This window comes from Oncorhynchus tshawytscha, linkage group LG07 (assembly GCF_018296145.1).
Source record: "Oncorhynchus tshawytscha isolate Ot180627B linkage group LG07, Otsh_v2.0, whole genome shotgun sequence".
In the NCBI taxonomy this organism is placed as follows: domain Eukaryota; kingdom Metazoa; phylum Chordata; class Actinopteri; order Salmoniformes; family Salmonidae; genus Oncorhynchus; species Oncorhynchus tshawytscha.
In genome coordinates, this window is record NC_056435.1 from 65,782,661 (window position 1) to 65,804,277 (window position 21,617).

The window sequence follows — 21,617 nt, forward strand, 5'->3', positions numbered from 1 at the left end:
GGGGCTATGGTGCCCGAGCGGAAGGACTGGATGTCATGGTGGTGCACCGGGGAGAGGGATGGAGATTACTAGGAGAGAGGGTTCACAGGGGAAATGTATGGGGACAGGGGAGTGGAGAGAGAGATGGCTGGAGCCGAGCCTGGGGAAAAGGCTGGGACCGAGCCTGGGTCGAGGCCTGCAGAGAGAGTTTGGAAGCTGGCTGTTCACCCTGCCTTTCCTGCTCCTTCTCCTCCTCCCCCCGGTGTTCCCCCAGTGCCCTGACAGCTGCCACTGTGTGTGGGAGAGCAGCATGGTGCTGTGTACGGATGCTGGGCTCCATGAGTTCCCCCAGGGCCTTCCTCTGGACACCGTCATACTACACCTGGAGAGAAACTACATCCGCTCGCTCCCTGAGGGAGCCTTCAGGCAAGGAAGATAACAGTTGTGTTTTAATATGATTTTTAATTCACCCTGCATGCTGTTATTGTCTTTTATTAATTCATTAATTTATTCATTGCAATTCAAATCTGGCTCCCAGTTTGTCTTTAGTTCTGGGTAATTATGATGTTTCTGACACTTCCTCTTGTTATATACCTTCAGGGAGCTGACCCACCTGAGGGAGCTGTATCTCTCCCACAACCACATCAACACCCTCTCCTCCGGGGCCCTGCGACACCTGAGCTCAGAGCTCCGTCTCCTGGACCTCTCCCACAACTTGTTACGCCAGGCCAGCCGGGACGAGTTTGGTTCCACGCGGGCCAAGACGCGCCTCTACAACAACCCGTGGCACTGCGACTGTACCCTGCAGGAGCTGGTGGAGACGTTAAATCTAGAGCCGGAGACTGTCAACGGGATCATGTGTGAGAGCTCTGTGAGGAGCTCCGGGGAGGGGAGTCGCTGGGAGGATCCAGGAGGGGCAGCAGAGCACTCCGGTCAACCCCTGGTTAAGCTGCTTAACTCTGGGGTAAACTTCTGTAGTCTTCAGAGGAAGACAACGGATGTAGCCATGCTGGTGACCATGTTTGTGTGGTTCTTCATGGTCATTGTTTATGTGGTCTACTACGTGAGACAGAACCAGGCTGAGACCAGAAGACATCTGGAGTATCTGAAGAGTTTGCCCAGTCCGAGGAAAACACTCACGGAGACAGACACGATAAGCACTGGTCTCTGAACTATTTATTTATTGCCCTCGTTTAACAAGGTAAGTTATTGAGAAGACATTATTTTTAACAAAAACAACCAGACCAAAAGAAGACCCAAGAGAAGGCCTAAGAGAAGGCCCAAGATGAGGCCTAAGAGAAGGCCTAAGAGAAGGCACAAGAGAAGGCCCAACAGAAGGCCTAAGAGAAGGCCTAAGAGAAAGCCCAACATAAGGCCTAAGAGAATGCCTAAGAGAGCTCAACATAAGGCCTATGAGAAGGCCTAACAGACTGCCTAAGAGAAGACCTAAGAGAAGTCCCAAGAGAAGGCCCAACATAAGGCCTAAGAGAAGCCCAACAGAAGGCCCAAGAAAAGGCCCAAGAGAAGGCCTAAGAGAAGCCCAAGAGAAGGCATAAGAGAAGACCCAACAGAAGGCCCAAGAAAAGGCCCAAGAGAAGGCCTAAGAGAAGGCCCAACATAATGCCAAAGAGAATGCCTAAGAGAGCTCAACATAAGGCCTATGAGAAGGCCTAACAGACTGCCTAAGAGAAGACCTAAGAGAAGTCCCAAGAGAAGGCCCAACATAAGGCCTAAGAGAAGCCCAACAGAAGGCCCAAGAAAAGGCCCAAGAGAAGGCCTAAGAGAAGGCCCAACAGAAGGCCCAAGAGAAGGCCTAAGAGAAGGCCTAAAGAAAGCCCAACATAAGGCCTAAGAGAAGGCCTAAGAGACAGCCTAAGAGAAAGCCCAAGAGAAGGCTCAACATAAGGCCTATGAGAAGGCCTAAGAGAAAGCCCAAGAGAAGGCCTAAGAGAAAGCCCAAGAGAAGGCCCAACAGAAGACCCAAGAGAAGGCCTAAGAGAAGGCCTAAAGAAAGCACAACATAAGGCCAAAGAAAAGGCCTAAGAGACAGTCTAAGAGTAGGCCTAAGAGAAGGCCTAAAGAAAGCCCAACATAAGGCCTAAGAGAAGGCCTAAGAGAGCCTAAGAGAAAGCCCAAGAGAAGGCCCAAGAGACTGCATTCCATTGCAACAATTTAGGGCTACTGTCTGTGGAGAAATCAATATATTGCACGTCTCTGTATTGGATTGGAGATGGTTGTACTTACAATTGTTACTTTAAAATGGCCTCTCAATAACAACTCTGACTTGAATGAAATAATTACAACATCTTATTTTTGTAACTACTATCTCACTGAACAAAAAAATATAAACGCAACATACAACGATTTTTAACATTTCACAGTTCATATAAGGAAATCAGTCAATTTCAATAAATAAATTAGCCCCTAATCTATGGATTTCACATGACTGTTGGGGACAGATACCGTAAAAAAAAGGGGCATGGATCAGAAAACCTGTCAGTATCTGGTGTGACCACCATTTGCCTCATGCAGCGTGACACAACTCCTTCCTATAGAGTTGATCAGTCTGCTGATTGTGACCTGTAGAATGTTGTCCTTCTCCTCTTCTATGTCTGTACGAAGTTGCTGGATATTGGCGGGAACTGGAACACGCTGTTGTACATGTTGATCCAGAACATCCCAAACGTGCTCAATGGGTGACATGTCAGCTGAGTATACAGGCCATGGAAGAAATGGGATATTTTTAGCTTCCAGGAATTGTGTACAGATCCTTGTGACATGGGGCCGTGCATTATCATGCTGAACCATGAGGTGATGGCAGCGGATGAATGGCACGACAATGGGCCTCAGGATCTTGTCATGATATCTTTGTGCATTTAAATTGCCATTGATAAAATGCAATTGTGTTCGTTGCTCATAGCTTATGCCTACCCATACCAAATTCAAAAGAATCTCGCACATCTGAGCTATCTAATGTGCAGGTGCATGGCAACAATTGAACAAGATGAAGGAAGAAGGAAACCGCACATTGCTCTTGATAGTATCACTGATATTTAATAAGCTTACGTATCGGCCTCACGGCCTTCGTCAGAGCTTTTACCTATTCCATACTGCCACCATGGGGCACTCTGTTCACAAGACGCCATACAAGTTGTCTGCCATCTACCCGGTACAGACGATACCAGGATTCATCCATGAAGAGAACACTTCTCCAGCGTGTCAGTGGCCATCGAAGGTGAACATTTGCCCACTGAATTCGGTTACGACTCCAAACTGCAGTCATGTCAAGACCCTGGTGAAAGCATGCGGATGAGCTTCCCTAAAACGGTTTATGACAGTTTGTGCAGAAATTCTTTAGTTGTCTCAGATGATCTCGCAGATGAAGAAGCTTTTTGTGCGTATGGAAATAAACTTTTGTGCGAATGGAACATTTCTTGGATCTTTTATTTCACATCATGAAACATGGGATCAACACTTCACATTTTGTGTTTCTATTTTTGTTCAGTATACTTTCCAATACTTTAAATATATTTTTCATTTATTATTTAGAAATTACAAAAAAACACAGCTTTAACAGTGTCCAAATGGAGAGAAAGACACAAAGAAGAAAGAAGGAGCGAAATAGCAAATCGCAAAAAGAAAGTCAATATTTATTGGCACCTTTCATCGTCAAATAATGGTGGCATTCATATTCCATTAGACTGTTAACAGAGAAAACAGACCTTGACCTAATTCATTTTGAACGGCAGATAGCAGATCCTTACAAACCAGAAGGCTAATCGGAGGGTCTGTTTGTACTCTATCCATCAGGTTCAAAGGGTATGTGATGTTGATTCATATTCTGGATCATTAGAACTAGCTATTCTACTCCAGGCTTTGAAGGGCAGTGAAGGCCGTTTTAACCCCCAAGCTACAAGGTCACTGAGTCCCAACCAGCTAGTCATCTATATTCTCAATCCCCACATTGATTACTTTGTGCTGTTCTAAATTTACTCTGGCTCTACGAAGTGGTGGCAAATCAGTTTCTGGTCATCAAGTACGCAGCAAGCAATCATTTCTAAATTGGCCGAGGGTATCAGCTGGCTCAGAAGCAGAGAGTAGAGTAGAGTATGATGGCAGGGTATCGGCAGGGTATCAGCTGGCTCGGCAGCAGAGAGTAGAGTATGACGGCAGGGTATCAGCTGGCTCGGCAGCAGAGAGTAGAGTATGACGGCAGGGTATCAGCTGGCTCGGAAGCAGAGAATAGAGTATGACTGCAGGGTATCAGCTGTCTCGGAAGCAGAAAAATGTAATTACGACCCGATTTAGAGTGGTTTAATAATTAACATGATCTTTGTCAAAAATTATCAGAGGAATGACACAAACATGGTTTTTCAGAACAGCTCGTTTCTGTGGATCCTAAATTGTCTTCTAAGTGCAATTTTAAAGCCTGTCTGTGGGGTTAAAGGGACACTTTTGGATTTTGACTTTGTCTACTACCCCAAAGTCAGATGAACTCATGGATACCATTATGTCTCTGTGTGAAGTTTGAAGGAAGTTGATTAACTAGTGCTAGTGTAAGCCTATGGGTATCTGCTAGCATGCTATTATATACCCATAGACTTCCAGTCATTGTGCTTACTCTAGCTAGCATTGGCTCACTAAACTACCTCTAACTTCCTTCATACTGGATGAAGAGACAGAAAAAATGGTATCCACAAGTTCAATTGACTCTGTGGAAGTCAAGGGCCTCATTGCCAAATCCTGAAGTATCTTTTTAAAGTAATGGTCCTCTATTTTTCTCCTGGACTTTCAAATTGTGACTGAAGTGAGTTTAAGAGACAGTTGTCTTTATGCACAGCGAGAGCAGGCCCATTGTGACATGTGATGTAATAAGGCACGTTTTTAGCCTCTCAAAGTTAGACATTCCTGGACCATATCGTTGTTATAGCGATCAGAATAGGATGTTAAGTGTCTCATGAACAAACTGGAGTACATGTTCACCAGCCCATCTGTAATGAGTTTCCTGTGAATATCAAAACGTGTTAGATATTTCTCTATTCCATTTGTCTCAGATACTGTGTAGCAACATGTTTGTTGTGAAACCCTATATTACTTTGTATTGCATGTGTATATCGTTGTGATGTTCAGAGATCCATTCTAGTACAGTTTGTGGTGTTCAGAGATCCATTCTAGTACAGTTTGTGGTGTTCAGAGTTCCATTCTAGTACAGTTTGTGGTGTTCAGAGTTCCATTCTAGTACAGTTTGTGGTGGTCAGAGATCCATTATAGTACAGTTTGTGGGGAAACTGTGAAAATTAACTAAGAAAATATTGAAATTCATTTTGTGATAATTGAACAAATTACAAAACTTGTTCCTTTAAATTATAGCAGTGCTCGTTTAATTGACACCCCTGGTCCTTTAACTGATAGCACTGTCCCTTTAAATCAGGGGTGGGCAAACTTTTGTCTCAAGGGCCACACTGAGATTTCGGAAATTCGACGGAGGGCCACATAGATTTTTTTTAAACCAATTACTAGTTTGTCAAAAAAATGTGTGGCCCAGAAAAATGGCAGTTATTTAAAAATATATAGGTCCATTATAATTTATATAAATATATAGTTCCATTATAATTTATAGAAATATAGTTCCATAATAATTTCTACATGCTTTCTATCTGGATTTTAGATGTTCAACTGTGTCCTGGAGTGTTTATTGTTTTACCCAAAATAATAGTTGACTCAAACCACCTGCGGTTTGATGATGATGATAGCACAGCTCCTTTAATTGATAGCACTGTACAATCATTAACTGTTCTGTAACTGTTTTGTGTCACAGGCTACAATGAATGTAGACCACAACCTGAGTGACAAAACCGATTCTGTGGAAATGCCAATGACCCAAACACAAGAACCAAGCATCCCTCCTTTTGTGTCATTTGTTTTATTTGTGATGTATTTTTGTTGATTTGTTTACCTGTTGTTCTTTATGTTAATAATTATTAAAACAAAGATTACATCATAGATTTGGAAACCAATACATTAAATATTAAATTTACTCTAAAACCAAGTTTAAGAAAAAAAATATATGTAAAAAATGAAACAAACGTGGCTCTGTGTTGTTAAGAGAAATGCTTCTACCTTTTATTGCTACGGTGAAAGGTGAAAGATGTAAAGTCAGGAAAGAAAATTAAATAAAAAGTACAGGATGACATAATAAACCCATACAGTTACTGATTATTGTGGTTGGAAATGTTTCCCATTCCTACTCTATCTACCATGCTTAAAAACGATCTGAAAATATTGCAAAACTATTTTACACATACAAAATAGTACATGATATGAACTTTCCACTTCCTCACTAAATTTAGCCTTTTCTCTCCCACAAATAAAACAAAAAGAAAATGGCCGCTCACCATCATCCACCTCTCCACTGTATCTCCTTGTGTGTTCTGACTGCATCCCACCCCTCAATATGCATTTAGCCCAAACACACAGACCAAGGCAGAGTGCATACAGGACACAGGATCAATATTTGGTATTGCTTCTATCTCTGGGAACATAATAGTGAAGTGTTTCATCATACATTCAGGGTACAGAAAAAAGACCTTCCCAGATAGTTCATGCACACTTTTCTCTGGAGCAATATGAGGATGAATAACAATCAAAATCCCCCCAAAAATAAAATTAAAAAAGCGACTTCAGTCTGTTACTTGTTTTTCCTTTTATTTCCAATTTACATTAATCAAAACTGCAACAAAAACAAAATCATGATCATCATATTTAATAATAATAATAATAGTAATGCTATCATTATTAGCAATAATACTATTATTATTATTAATAATACAAAATATACACACCCTCAAAAATAAAAGCACCCTCTGCCCTGGTCGTAGGTGGTTTTCCTCTGTGTGTAAAGGAGGTCTGGATTGTCTAGTAGTGATATCACTGTGAGAAAGAACTCACTCAAGTCTAACAGCCCTGCCCTGTTCTTGTTCCTAGGGGGGCATGGCCTGTTCCTACGGGGCGTGGCCAGGGCCAAGGTACTTCCTGCCAGGGTAGAGGGTATTTCCTGTGTGAGAGGACAGTGGGGGCATATGGGACAAAGTGGAGTGGGATAGGTCAAGGGTTAAAGGCACCTTCTGGTGGTCTTCTCACAACATGGGGTCTCATGCACCAAAGATATGATCACCCAAGCTGGATTTGTAAACTTGGATAACTTTGCTTAGTTGTTTCTTTCTTTTTTAGCGTGAGGTAGCTTATAATATAATTAAAACAAAACAAAAAAAGTTTAGATCTGAGATTGAAATCCCGAATTGAACATGCCTCTTACAAAAATGATAGACGCGGTTTCTGTTTCATTGGGCAGCCAATGAGGGGGATTGTGGTCGGGGGGGAAGGGGCAGCGACATTTACCACTCTGAAAACAAATCTCAGCGTGAAATGTACTCTCTGAAAACTGTAGATATATGTATACACACACATATACATATATACACATTATGAACATGTCACTAATACATCAGTATCTGGTTGTTAAAGAATACAGACTGGTTTTACAGCAATAGCACCATTTGACTATATTATAATACACAGTAACTTCCTGATACACACTGGGGCGGCGGTTGGAACTAGGAACACCTGCACCTATCACACTGCTCCGTTTTTGGTTTGGATTTGATATAATGTTTGAGAAGGTATGGAATAGGAGAAAGAAAAGAGGAGATTGGGGAGGTGGGGAACTGATAGATTATGTATGTAGTTGTGCGTTGGGCCTTTTTACAGGGTAACACACTCAGTCCTAACACACCTGGGACCTACACCTGAACAATAAATAAATAACACCAAGTCGGCTCTCTTTCTGTCATGCTCTGACATACTCCCCCTTTCTCTCCTTCTCCTCTTCCTTTGTTCCTTCTTGTTAGTGGGGAGGTGCTCCCAGGCTGGGGGGTGGAGTGGATGGGGGAATGGAGGGAGGGGTTGACGGAGGGAGACTGGAAGTCGATGAAATCACAGATGAATATTGCCGGTGCCATTCAGTGCAGATATCCTAGTTGGAAAAATCACTTTTTACTTTAAAAAAAAAAGCGACTTGATCTTTCTCTTTTCTCTCTTTCATTCATTTTGCTAGAAGTGTGTGTTCCTCTCTCTGTCTCTCTCTCCATCATCTTTTATGGGTTTTTTCTCAGCTTTTCCTTTTTCATTCCTTTGTCTTTACAAGAAGCAGACTGCACCGACGTCGACTCCAAACTCTTGGTCCGCTCCTCCAATATCCATGGGAGCAATGTCCACGATGGGCAGCCGGCTGGTCTTCTGAGATCTGTAGTCAATCACTGTCTTGCCCCATGCTCCTGTGTGTTTCTGGGGACAGAGAGGCAGAGCTGATATTGTTAGAGGACAGGGCTGATATTGTTAGAGGAGAGGGATGATTCTGTTAGAAGAGAGGGATGATATTGTTATAGAACAGGGCTGATATTGTTAGAGGAGAGGGATGATTCTGTTAGAAGAGAGGGATGATATTGTTATAGAACAGGGCTGATATTGTTAGAGGACAGGGCTGATATTGTTATAGGACAGGGCTGATATTGTTAGAGGAGAGGGATGATACTGTTAGAGGAGAGGGATGATACTGTTAGAGGGCTGAGTTAGGGATGATTCTGTTAGAAGAGAGGGATGATATTGTTATAGAACAGGGCTGATATTGTTAGAGGACAGGGCTGATATTGTTATAGGACAGGGCTGATATTGTTAGAGGAGAGGGATGATACTGTTAGAGGAGAGGGATGATACTGTTAGAGGAGAGGGCTGATACTGTTAGAGGAGAGGGATGATACTGTTAGAGGAGAGGGATGATATTGTTAGAGGAGAGGGCTGATACTGTTAGAGGAGAGGGATGATACTGTTATAGAACAGGGCTGATATTGTTAGAGGAGAGGGATGATACTGTTAGAGGAGAGGGATGATACTGTTAGAGGAGAGGGATGATACTGTTAGAGGAGAGGGATGATACTGTTAGAGGAGAGGGATGATATTGTTAGAGGAGAGGGATGATACTGTTAGAGGAGAGGGATGATACTGTTAGAGGAGAGGGATGATATTGTTAGAGGAGAGGGATGATACTGTTATAAGACAGCAGACACTGCCTCAAGAATGAACCCCACGAGACTGCAATGTTGGAGTTTCTGTGTGTGTGTGTGTGTCTATGTATGTGTGTATGGTGTGTCTATGGATGTGTGTATGGTGTGTCTGTCTGTCTGTGTGTGGGTGTGACTGTGTATGTATGTATGTATGTATGTATGTATGTATGTATGTATGGGTGTGTATGTGTGTGTATGTGTGTGTGTATGTGTGTATGTATGGTATGTATGTATGTATGTATGTATGTATGTATGTATGTATGTATGTATGTATGTATGTATGTATGTATGTATGTATGTGTATGTGTGTATGTGTGTGTGTGTGTATGTGTGTGTGTTTTCATCCTCTCACCGTGCAGCCGTCCTGCATAACGGTGTAGGTGAAGCGGCTGTTTCCCTCGGCCCTGATCTCCACATCGTTGGAGCCCTGGAGGAGCACGGCCTTCTTCAGGTTGCCCGTGGCTCCGTCCATGTAAGCCACACTGTTCTTGCAGTGGTAGGTGAGGTTCTGGCTAGCCTCGGTGGAAAGCAGCCGCAGGAAGGTCATCTGGATGCTGGCCGTGTTGGCAGCCAGGCTGTCATCGCCATAGCTGAACTGTAGAGGGCAGCGGAGAGAGAGGAGGGGAGACAGGGAGGTTATCCAGTACAATGATGTGGAATTATAACATGTCTTTAGACACTAGTAAAACTAGTGAAAGAGGAGGGGGAGACAGGGAGGTTAGGACCAATGTGATAATTATATACTGTATGATGTCTGGTTAAAACTAGAACCAAAAATGAAGCAAACTTCTTCAGACTGGTGGCATCAATTGAGAATATAAAATTCACTGCCAGTTTTTTTTTAAACACTTTAACAAAGGCAAAGATTGAATCTGAGACTGAAGAGGAAATGTGTATTTTTGTATTTTCATTATGATCAAAATCATATAACGAGGATAGAAGAGGGATTGAATGGTGACTCACGTGGAATCCTCCGTTCATGGTCTCTCCGAACCAGACGTGTTTGGCAGCCTTGCTCTTGCTGGACCACCAGTTCTTCTTGGGGATGCTGGCGGGCTTGGGGTAGACGCAGGACTCTCCGGTCTCCATGTTACAGTAGACCTTGATAGCGTCTATGGTGCAGCCCTGGTTAGGGTCGATCCAGTACTCTCCTGCAGACAGACGGAGGAGTCAGGTCACATTCAATCAGTAGTACTTCCTATGTAATTGTAATACACCTGGTCATATATATTTTGTCTTTTGAACACTATAGAACCTTCCAGATTTCCTCATGAGCACATCGTTTTTTCCCGATCTAATCAGTAGGGGTAGGAGTTTAACCTCACAACATCACCTGACCATAGCAGGAGAAACTTTAGGACCCCAAGTCATTCCTGGTCAAGTCCTGTTGGTCTATTAAACTCTTGACCCTAACAAAGAGGCAATCATCGCTCCTATCCCGTCACTCACCGCTCTTCCAGTCTGGGTGGCACAGCTTCAGGTCTCTGCAAGTACGTGCAGGGTTCTTCTTGGAGCCCTCGGGGGAGCGGATGTTCTCAATCTGGTTGTTGAGAGACTTGAGCGTGGCGTCCACCTCGGCGTCGTGCGTCCTCAGGTTTCCGGAGGCCTGGTCGGCCCTCATGTACCTCAGGGGATCGGGGGATTTCTCAGGCTGAGACAGGCCAGCGAAGGCAGACATGTCGATACCAGGGCCGGGAGGACCAGGAGGACCAGGGGGACCGGAGTTTCCAGGGGGACCCTGTGATACACAGATAGAAAGATAGAATACTTAATTGATTGAAGATATTGTAAAACCAAGATGCTAGACTACGAGGTACAGGTGATGTATTGCTGCCAGCGCAGTGCCATAGGTATTACAGAGGAGGAAAAACACAGAGCAAAGAGGAGTTCAAGTACAGGTAGCATCAAGTGTTGCCATCTCAAACGGCACCCTGCTCCCTAGGGCATTACTTTGACCAGAGCAAAGGGAGCGCACTGTATTGGAAATAGGGTGTCATTTGAGATTGGCACCAAGTCACCCACTGCTCTGTGAACTTTGATGATCCTTAAGATACAGTAAGTTGAGAGATGAGAGCGTTACTCACAGAGGGACCAGTCTCTCCAGAGCGACCACGGGGTCCGGGGGGTCCGATGGGGCCGGGCATACCGTTGGAACCATCCTTTCCATGTGGACCAATAGGTCCGGGAGGTCCCTAAACAGAACACACACAAGGATACAGATGTACTGTTACTGTACACACTATAGCTCTGCCTGCCATGCTCTTTGGTTGAGTATGAATAAGAAAGGTACCTCTCAAAACCCTGTGTTAGACTTTTTACTGCTTTTGTCTATACTCACTCTTGATCCACTTGGTCCGGCAGGTCCAGATGCACCCTGGTCTCCAGCTTGACCCTGTGGTGAGACACAGGTCAGACAATGTCTAGGATGTACACAACTTCAGATAAAGGGTACAATGAGATTTTTTAGGGTATAGAGAGAATTTGAGGTACTGGAAGATTAGGGGTACAGGAAGTTTAGGGGTACAGGAATATTAGGGGTACAAGAAGATTAGGGGTACAGGAAGATTAGGGGTACAGGAAGATTAGGGGTACAGGGAGATTAGGGGTACAGGAAGATTAGGGGTACAGGGAGATTAGGGGTACAGGAAGATTAGGGGTACAGGAAGATTAGGGGTACAGGGAGATTAGGGGTACAGGGAGATTAGAGGGTACAGGAAGATTAGGGGTACAGGAGATTAGGGGTACAGGGAGATTTGGGGGGGGTACTTACAGGAGGTCCAGGCAGACCCTGCAGACCAGTGAATCCTCTGTGTCCTTTCTGTCCTCTCTCACCACCCTCTCCAGCCTCACCCTTGTCTCCACGGGGTCCTTGGGGTCCAGCCATTCCTCTGGCTCCAGCAGGCCCGGCAGGTCCAGCTGGTCCTTGAGCTCCCTAGAGAACAGCCAAGAGACAGACACAGGGTTAGGATGGGTTGCAATACATTAGTATCTGAGTGAACTCAATTACATGTCCTTTAAATCAAAGACAGTTAATGGATTAATGCATACATTAATATGCAAGTGGACTATCACATATCCAGCATATCCTGGAAATAGAAATGGAGTGAAAAACTCAACTTCATGTCCTGGCGTCCTGTATTATAGGGGTTCTACGGGGTGTAAACAGGGGTTCCATGGGGATGTTGAGGGGTGTTATAGGGGTTCTACGGGGTGTAAACAGGGGTTCCATGGGGATGTTGAGGGGTGTTATAGGGTGTATACTCACAGCCTCTCCCCTGTCTCCCTGCTTGCCGGTGGGGCCGACAGGGCCGGGGGAACCATTAGCACCTGGGGAGCCAGGAGCACCAGCAGGACCGGTGTTACCACGGTCACCCTTGATTCCAGTGGCTCCATCTCTACCAGGGGGTCCATCAGAACCAGCGTTGCCCTGAGAGACAATTACACATCGTTTAATATCAGAAGTATCAAAAGCATAATTAGTGATTCACTTAATCATGACAGTGAGTTAACGTACTGTACTGCAGGTATAGAGTTGACAATGAGAGGCCATATTGGGGACACTGTGCTGCATTGAATGGCACACAATTCCCTATGTAGTGCACAACATTTGTCCAGAGCCCTATGTGGACCCTGTTCCAAAGTAGGGCACTATAGAAGAAATAGGATGCCATTTCAGACACAACCCATGTTATGGGACAGACACTGACCTCTCTACCGGGCTCTCCTGCGGGTCCAGTCAGTCCAGGGGGCCCCACAGGGCCAGGGGGCCCACGGTCTCCGCTTCCACCAGGAGATCCTTGTTTACCAGGCTCACCCTGGGGAGATGGACACAGGCTAGTTGGGGGACCACCGGTAGGGGTTGACACTCATCTAATCAATAGTCATATTTTCACTGATCATTTTCTTTGAATCTATCCATTCTTATTTGAAATTGGGTGGGGTGGGGTGGGTACAAGGCAATTGACTGTAAAATATTATTTTGTAATTACTTAATAAATGGGTGTCAAGTCGCCTTTAGCAACCCATAGTCTACTGTATAATAATTAATCAATAACTTATTAATTAATTGATGTGTAAATGTATTCTAACTGTAATCTAATAGAATGTGAATGTGACTTACAGAGGGTCCTGGCAGGCCAGGGAAACCTCTCTCTCCACGTTGTCCTGGAAGACCAACAATGCCACGCTGTCCAGCCAGACCTGAAGGGCCTGAAGGACCATCGGGACCCTGGGAGGAGGAAGAGAGGAAGATAGGAGGAGAGGAGGAAGACGGGAGGAGAGGAGGAAGACGGGAGGAGAGGAGGAAGACGGGAGAGGAGGAAGACAGGAGTAAAGGAGGAAGAGAGGAGGAGAGGAAGAAGGAGGAGATGAGGAAGTGAAGGGGAGAGGAAGAAGGGAGGAAGTGAGGAGGAGAGGAGGAAGTGAGAAGGAGAGGAGGAAGACAGGAAGTGAGGAGGAGAGGAGGAAGTGAGGAGGAAGACAGAAAGTGAGGAGGAGAGGAGGAAGTGAGGAGGAGAGGAGGAAGACAGGAAGTGAGGAGGAGAGGAGGAAGTGAGGAGGAAGACAGAAAGTGAGGAGGAGAGGAGGAAGTGAGGAGGAGAGGAGGAAGACAGGAAGTGAGGAGGAGAGGAGGAAGAGAGGGGGACAGCGTGTTATTATCAAGAATCTCAACAAAAAAACGATCAACATTATTTTTTTACTGAAAAGCAAGAAAAAATATTTTGTGTGCACTGCATCCTACTCTCCTCCACTTAAGTGATTCAGACCAGAGAGGAACAGTGTGTCTTATGTCTGTTCTCTGTGCTTGCCTATCTAATTTTAGTAACTCTCAGCTGTCAGTTCAGTGTTACTCAAGGGATAATTGTAGGGTGTGTAAGTGCAAAGTAAAAGCCTTGGCCTCTCTGCCATCATGTCCCTGTCCAGGGGAAGCCTACAGGTGCCATTACGGTCCCGGCAGACAGCAGTGTGGTTAGTCTGGTTATTGGGTCAGTGATGAACACACACTTACAGCTAGGTGTTATGACGGGGATGGGGGAGTAGTGTTGTTGTCCGTTATAATGGGCCTTTCATTCCCTGGACTAATGTCTATGCCGGTGTGTTGGAGGTAAACAAGAGAGACTTTTTGGGAAATAAAGCCAGTCTGCTTTTATAGCTGAAAAATGTCAGATGTATTTCAGTGTTAACTGGGATGATGAGGCTGTGTGGGGGCTTTGTCTGTAACATCACAATCTGTGGGAGTTCAGTGGACTAAATCCCTTTTCAATGTTGAATGAAGCATAAGAAAGATGAACCTACTGGGGACAGATAATTCAGCTTGTATTACCCCCCTTTTGCTTAGTGGGGTGCTGGGCTGAATGAGAGTTATCAAGCCGTCCACTATGCCCCAGGTTGGTGCTTGGACGACGGTACTGTAGTGATAAACAGGTGAACTTACAGAGGGACCATCCTCTCCAGCATCTCCCTTCTCTCCAGGGGAGCCAGCAGCTCCACGCAGCCCAGCATCTCCCTGTCTGCCTGGGGGTCCACCGTCTCCACGCACACCTTTAGGGCCATCTTTACCAGCAGGGCCAGAGGGCCCAGCAGCACCAGGGTTACCCTGCAGAGAGACATCAATCATTCAACAAATCAACCAATCAATCAATACATTGATCAACCAATCCATAAATCTGTAAATCAATCAACTAATCAACACTCAATCAATGAAACATCAATCAACCAATCAACCAAACAATAACCAATCAACCAATCAACCAATCTTAAAAAAATACAAAATAAAAGACAGACAGAGAGGAGACAGAGAGAGACAGGAACAGGTCAATACTCTGTAGAATAACAACCATTTAGACTGAAACTGCCCATAGACAGACAAGAGCAGGTCACAACCATTCAGACTGAAACTGCCCATAGACAGACAAGAGCAGGTCACAACCATTCAGACTGAAACTGCCCATAGACAGACAATAGCAGGTCACAACCATTCAGACTGAAACTGCCCATAGACAGACAAGAGCAGGTCACAACCATTTAGACTGAAACTGCCCATAGACAGACAAGAGCAGGTCACAACCATTTAGACTGAAACTGCCCATAGACAGACAAGAGCAGGTCACAACCATTTAGACTGAAACTGCCCATAGACAGACAAGAGCAGGTCACAACCGTTCAGACTGAAACTGCCCATAGACAGACAAGAGCAGGTCACAACCATTCAGACTGAAACTGCCCATAGACAGACAAGAGCAGGTCACAACCATTCAGACTGAAACTGCCCATAGACAGACAAGAGCAGGTCACAACCATTCAGACTGAAACTGCCCATAGACAGACAAGAGCAGGTCACAACCATTCAGACTGAAACTGCCCATAGACAGACAAGAGCAGGTCACAACCATTCAGACTGAAACTGCCCATAGACAGACAAGAGCAGGTCACAACCATTCAGACTGAAACTGCCCATAGACAGACAAGAGCAGGTCACAACCATTCAGACTGAAACACACTATAGTGCTGATGAATGATTCTGTGCCCGTCTGGTTATAGATCAAAGGTCAGTACTCATTTCACCTTCTGAATGACCATAAAAGTCATAAAATCAAAAGCATTACACCTGCTTGTACTGAAATATATCAGAAAACTATTGGAAAAACCTGGAATTACATAAAATAGCTCATTCATTTTGGAAAATGTTAATAACCAACATTGTTACACCCACATTAAACTAATTCCTTTTCTATTCCAGTCAAATCCAACATTTTTTACTAAATGAACAGTGTAACGAATCAGTTTGATTTATTCTTTGATGCTCAGGTAGGGTGACAGAAGATGTGAGTGTTTGAGTTGTATTGCTGACAGGTGGTTGTACTTACATTGGGACCAGGGGGCCCGACTCTGCCGGCAGCTCCAGGGAAACCAGTGGCTCCCTGTTAGAGAGAGAGAGAGAGAGAGAGAGAGAGAGAGAGAGAGAGAGAGAGAGAGATTGTTGATGAAAATGGAAACATTAGAAATAGAGCAGAAATTAAATATACAATATGAGATGTGTATGAGATATGAGATGTGTATGAGATATGAGATGTGTATGAGATGTGAGATGTGTATGAGATATGAGATGTGTATGAGATATGAGATGTGTATGAGATGTGTATGAGATATGAGATGTGTATGAGATATAAGATGTGTATTAGATATGAGATGTGTATGATATATGAGATATGAGATGTGTATGAGATATGAGATGTGTATGAGATATGAGATGTGTATGAGATATGAAATGTGTATGAGATATGAGATGTGTATGAGATATGAGATGTGTATGAGATATGAGACATGTATGAGATGTGTATGAGATATGAGATGTGTATTAGATATGAGATGTGTATGATATATGAGATATGAGATGTGTATGAGATATGAGATGTGTATGAGATATGAGATGTGTATGAGATATGAAATGTGTATGAGATATGAAATGTGTATGAGATATAAGATGTGTATGAGATATGAGACATGTATGAGATGTGTATGAGATGGAAGATGTGTATGAGATGTGAGATGTGTATGAGATGTGAGAGGTGTATGAGATATGAGAGGTGTATGAGATGTGAGATGTGTATGAGATGGGAGATGTGTATGAGATATGAGATGTGTCTGAGATATGAGTTGTGTATGAGATATGAGATGTGAGATGTGTTTGAGATATGAGATGTGAGATGTGTATGAGATGTGAAATGTGTATGAGATGTGAGATGTGTATGAGATGTGTATGAGATGTGTTTGAGATATGAGATGTGAGATGTATATGAGATGTGAGATGTGTATGAGATGTGAAATGTGTATGAGATGTGAGATGTGTATGAGATATGAGATGTGTATGAGATATGAGATGTGTATGAGATGTGAGATGTGTACTTACAGAGGGTCCCTGAGCACCGCGAGCACCTTTAGGTCCAGAAACGCCAGTAGGTCCCTGAAATGAAGGAAATTGATCGTCAGTTTTATGAAGAAATGTGAAGCAAGTGACTCCATTTGAATATTTTGTTAACAAAATAACTACTCTCTATATTTTTTTTTATTTCAGGACAAAGTGAGTTATTGAAACGTACGGAAGGTCCAGGAGCTCCGGAGGGTCCCTGTGGTCCAGGGGCACCAGCATCTCCCTTCTGTCCACCCTCTCCTTGCTCTCCCTTGACTCCGGGCTGACCATCAGATCCCTGGGGTGGGACACGGGGGAAAAGACTGCTCAGACAGCTGTTTGCTTCAACATACAACAAGCAGCTGGAGTTGGTCCTGGGCTGTTGACAGTAGCACTGATAGCGAGAGAAAGTGCACGGACAGTACTGTGCTTGGGGTGGTACTTACAGGAGGCCCAGCGAAGCCAGCAGGCCCAGGAGGTCCAGTCTCACCCCTGTCACCCTGTTAGGAGAGAAGAGGACAGAGAGGTCAAGTTGAGCATCAACGACTTCCCTTGACATTTCCTTGTTCAAACAAGCATCATGTACTGTATCAAGTTCTGTGTTCACTTCATTGTTGATTCTGAGAGGTGGAGAGCATTAAAGGAAACAGCATTGCGAGTGAAAGTAATCCTCGCCTCTGGATCAATACAGTAGCCTAGAGATGGCAGTAATCAGATGGCAGTAATCAGATGCCAGTAATCTGATGGCAGCAATCTGATGGCAGCAATTTGATAGCAGTAATCTGATAGCAGTAATCTGATAGCAGTAATCTGATAGCAGTAATCTGGTAGCAGTAATCAGATGGCAGTAATCAGATGGCAGTAATCAGATGGCAGTAATCAGATGGCAGTAGGCCCTAGTCAGGTAATTTAGGAGAAGGGAAAACATAGGGAAAACATTTCTTATGTAAATACAATCTTATCCTAATTTGTATGTGTGGTGTGTGTGTGTGTGTGTCTGTGGTACTTACAGGAGCACCTCGGGCACCAGCAGCACCGGAAGGTCCAGAGGGACCAGATTCACCCTATAGGAGGAAACACAGAGGTCAGAGTTCAGTCACAGAGGTCAATCATACATCATACATATATCACACCTTATATAGACTGTTTTATAATACCTAGGGGATACAGTAACCTCATTACAGGTGAAATGGCTGTATGTGTATTTTTCAGATGTATCTAATACAAACACTTATTTAATCAATTAACCAATTAACTGGTATACAAGTTAAAATATAAACACCCACCTTCTCTCCATTGGGACCAGCTGGGCCAGGAGGACCAATTGGACCAGTCAAACCCTAGACCATATAGAGAAAGAGAGGGAATAGAAGAGTAACAAAGAGAAGGTTCAGTATAGCTCTCCTTCTGCTGTTAATGTCCATGAACAATTTAACATGTGTACAGCTCTCCTTCTGCTGTTAATGTCCATGAACAATTTAACATGTGTACAGCTCTCCTTCTGCTGTTAATGTCCATGAACAATTTAACATGTGTACAGCTCTCCTTCTGCTGTTAATGTCCATGAACAATTTAACATGTGTACAGCTCTCCTTCTGCTGTTAATGTCCATGAACAATTTAACATGTGTACAGCTACAGCAATTTAACTGTGTACCTTCTGCTGTTAATGTCCATGAACAATTTAACATGTGTACAGCTCTCCTTCTGCTGTTAATGTCCATGAACAATTTAACATGTGTACAGCTCTCCTTCTGCTGTTAATGTCCATGAACAATTTAACATTTAACATGTGTACAGCTCTCCTTCTGCTGTTAATGTCCATGAACAATTTAACATGTGTACAGCTCTCCTTCTGCTGTTAATGTCCATGAACAATTTAACATGTGTACAGCTCTCCTTCTGCTGTTAATGTCCATGAACAATTTAACATGTGTACAGCTCTCCTTCTGCTGTTAATGTCCATGAACAATTTAACATGTGTACAGCTCTCCTTCTGCTGTTAATGTCCATGAACAATTTAACATGTGTACGTACAGCTCTCCTTCTGCTGTTAATGTCCATGAACAATTTAACATGTGTACAGCTAGCCTTCTGCTGTTAATGTCGATTAACAATTTAACATGTGTACAGCTCTCCTTCTGCTGTTAATGTCCATGAGCAATTTAACATGTGTACAGCTCTCCTTCTGCTGTTAATGTCCATGAACAATTTAACATGTGTATAGCTCTCCTTCTGCTGTTAATGTCCATGAGCAATTTAACATGTGTACAGCTCTCCTTCTGCTGTTAATGTCCATGAACAATTTAACATGTGTATAGCTCTCCTTCTGCTGTTAATGTCCATGAACAATTTAACATGTGTATAGCTCTCCTTCTGCTGTTAATGTCCATGAACAATTTAACATGTGTACAGCTCTCCTTCTGCTGTTAATGTCCATGAACAATTTAACATGTGTATAGCTCTCCTTCTGCTGTTAATGTCCATGAGCAATTTAACATGTGTACAGCTCTCCTTCTGCTGTTAATGTCCATGAACAATTTAACATGTGTACAGCTCTCCTTCTGCTGTTAATGTCCATGAACAATTTAACATGTGTACAGCTCTCCTTCTGCTGTTAATGTCCATGAACAATTTAACATGTGTACAGCTCTCCTTCTGCTGTTAATGTCCATGAACAATTTAACATGTGTACAGCTCTCCTTCTGCTGTTAATGTCCATGAACAATTTAACATGTGTACAGCTCTCCTTCTGCTGTTAATGTCCATTAACAATTTAACATGTGTACAGCTCTCCTTCTGCTGTTAATGTCCATGAACAATTTAACATGTGTACAGCTCTCCTTCTGCTGTTAATGTCCATGAGCAATTTAACATGTGAGTGTATACATGATTGCTGAACTAATATTTAAATATGTTGAATGTTAAACAGTAGAGTGTTGACATCTTCAATGTCTTGGATATTAAATGGTAGAGTGGTTGACGTTATAAGGCTGGGGGATATTAAATGGTAGAGTGGTTGACGTTATAAGACTGGGGGATATTAAATGGTAGAGTGGTTGACGTTATAAGTCTTGGATATTAAATGGTAGAGTGGTTGACGTTATAAGGCTGGAGGATATTAAATGGTAGAGTGGTTGACGTTATAAGACTGGGGGATATTAAATGGTAGAGTGGTTGACGTTATAAGGCTGGGGGATATTAAATGGTAGAGTGGTTGACGTTATAAGGCTGGGGGATATTAAATGGTAGAGTGGTTGACGTTATAAGGCTGGGGGAGTGGTTGATATTAAATGGTAGAGTGGTTGACGTTATAAGACTGGGGATATTAAATGGTAGAGTGGTTGACGTTATAAGGCTGGGGATATTAAATGGTAGAGTGGTTGACGTTATAAATGTCTTGGATATTAAATGGTAGAGTGGTTGACGTTATAAAATGGCGTTATAAATGGGGGATATTAAATGGTAGAGTGGTTGACGTTATAAGACTGGGGGATATTAAATGGTAGAGTGGTTGACGTTATAAGACTGGGGGGATATTAAATGGTAGGTTGTGGTTGATGTTATAAGGCTGGGGGATATTAAATGGTAGAGTGGTTGATGTTATAAGACTGGGGGATATTAAATGGTAGAGTGGTTGACGTTATAAGACTGGGGGATATTAAATGGTAGAGTGGTTGAGAGTGGTTATAAGGCTGGGGATATTAAATGGTAGAGTGGTTGAGTTATAAGGTTATTAAATGGTAGAGTGGTTGACGTTATAAATGTCTTGGATATTAAATGGTAGAGTGGTTGACGTTATAAGGCTGGGGATATTAAATGGTAGAGTGGTTGACGTTATAAGACTGGGGGATATTAAATGGTAGAGTGGTTGACGTTATAAGACTGGGGGATATTAAATGGTAGAGTGGTTGACGTTATAAGGCTGGGGGATATTAAATGGTAGAGTGGTTGACGTTATAAGGCTGGGGGGATATTAAATGGTAGAGTGGTTGACGTTATAAGATGGTAGAGTGGTTGGGGTAGAGTGGTATTAAATGGTAGAGTGGTTGACGTTATAAGACTGGGGGATATTAAATGGTAGAGTGGTTGACGTTATAAGACTGGGGATATTAAATGGTAGAGTGGTTGACGTTATAAGACTGGGGGATATTAAATGGTAGAGTGGTTGACGTTATAAGGTGGGGGGTATTAAATGGTAGAGTGGTTGACGTTATAAGACTGGGGGATATTAAATGGTAGAGTGGTTGACGTTATAAATGGGGATATTAAATGGTAGAGTGGTTGACGTTATAAGGCTGGGGGATATTAAATGGTAGAGTGGTTGATTATAAGACTGGGGATATTAAATGGTAGAGTGGTTGACGTTATAAGGGGGGATATTAAATGGTAGAGTGGTTGACGTTATAAGACTGGGGGATATTAAATGGTAGAGTGGTTGACGTTATAAGACTGGGGGATAAATGGTAAATGGTTGATGTTATAAGACTGTTTAAATGGTAGAGTGGTTGACGTTATAAGGCTGGGGGATATTAAATGGTAGAGTGGTTGACGTTATAAGACTGGGGATATTAAATGGTAGAGTGGTTGACGTTATAAGGCTGGGGATAT

General features: G+C 43.3%; 2 protein-coding genes across 3 annotated transcripts in view; one reads left to right on the forward strand and one right to left on the reverse strand.

The window, feature by feature from the left end:
- Nucleotides 1-2,306, forward strand: part of LOC112240033 (leucine-rich repeat-containing protein 3-like) — a 36,750-nt gene extending 34,444 nt beyond the window's left edge. The window contains exons 4-5 of the mRNA XM_042323731.1: nucleotides 254-405; nucleotides 580-2,306. Of these exons, the coding sequence (XP_042179665.1) occupies nucleotides 254-405; nucleotides 580-1,150 (723 nt within the window). The 3' untranslated portion in view covers nucleotides 1,151-2,306. The remainder of the gene's footprint in view (nucleotides 1-253; nucleotides 406-579) is intronic.
- Nucleotides 2,307-5,883: 3,577 nt separating this feature from the next.
- Nucleotides 5,884-21,617, reverse strand: part of LOC112240032 (collagen alpha-1(II) chain) — an 85,718-nt gene continuing 69,984 nt past the window's right edge. For both annotated transcript variants that reach the window (XM_042324833.1, XM_042324832.1), the window contains 17 exons: nucleotides 18,294-18,347; nucleotides 18,018-18,071; nucleotides 17,454-17,507; nucleotides 17,198-17,305; nucleotides 17,008-17,061; nucleotides 15,965-16,018; nucleotides 14,533-14,694; nucleotides 13,219-13,326; nucleotides 12,806-12,913; nucleotides 12,364-12,525; nucleotides 11,869-12,030; nucleotides 11,437-11,490; nucleotides 11,183-11,290; nucleotides 10,548-10,836; nucleotides 10,062-10,249; nucleotides 9,451-9,693; nucleotides 5,884-8,322 (listed from right to left, as the gene is read on the reverse strand). In XM_042324833.1, coding sequence (XP_042180767.1) covers nucleotides 8,176-8,322; nucleotides 9,451-9,693; nucleotides 10,062-10,249; nucleotides 10,548-10,836; nucleotides 11,183-11,290; nucleotides 11,437-11,490; nucleotides 11,869-12,030; nucleotides 12,364-12,525; nucleotides 12,806-12,913; nucleotides 13,219-13,326; nucleotides 14,533-14,694; nucleotides 15,965-16,018; nucleotides 17,008-17,061; nucleotides 17,198-17,305; nucleotides 17,454-17,507; nucleotides 18,018-18,071; nucleotides 18,294-18,347 — 2,109 coding nt within the window. In that variant the 3' untranslated portion in view covers nucleotides 5,884-8,175. The remainder of the gene's footprint in view (nucleotides 8,323-9,450; nucleotides 9,694-10,061; nucleotides 10,250-10,547; nucleotides 10,837-11,182; nucleotides 11,291-11,436; nucleotides 11,491-11,868; nucleotides 12,031-12,363; nucleotides 12,526-12,805; nucleotides 12,914-13,218; nucleotides 13,327-14,532; nucleotides 14,695-15,964; nucleotides 16,019-17,007; nucleotides 17,062-17,197; nucleotides 17,306-17,453; nucleotides 17,508-18,017; nucleotides 18,072-18,293; nucleotides 18,348-21,617) is intronic.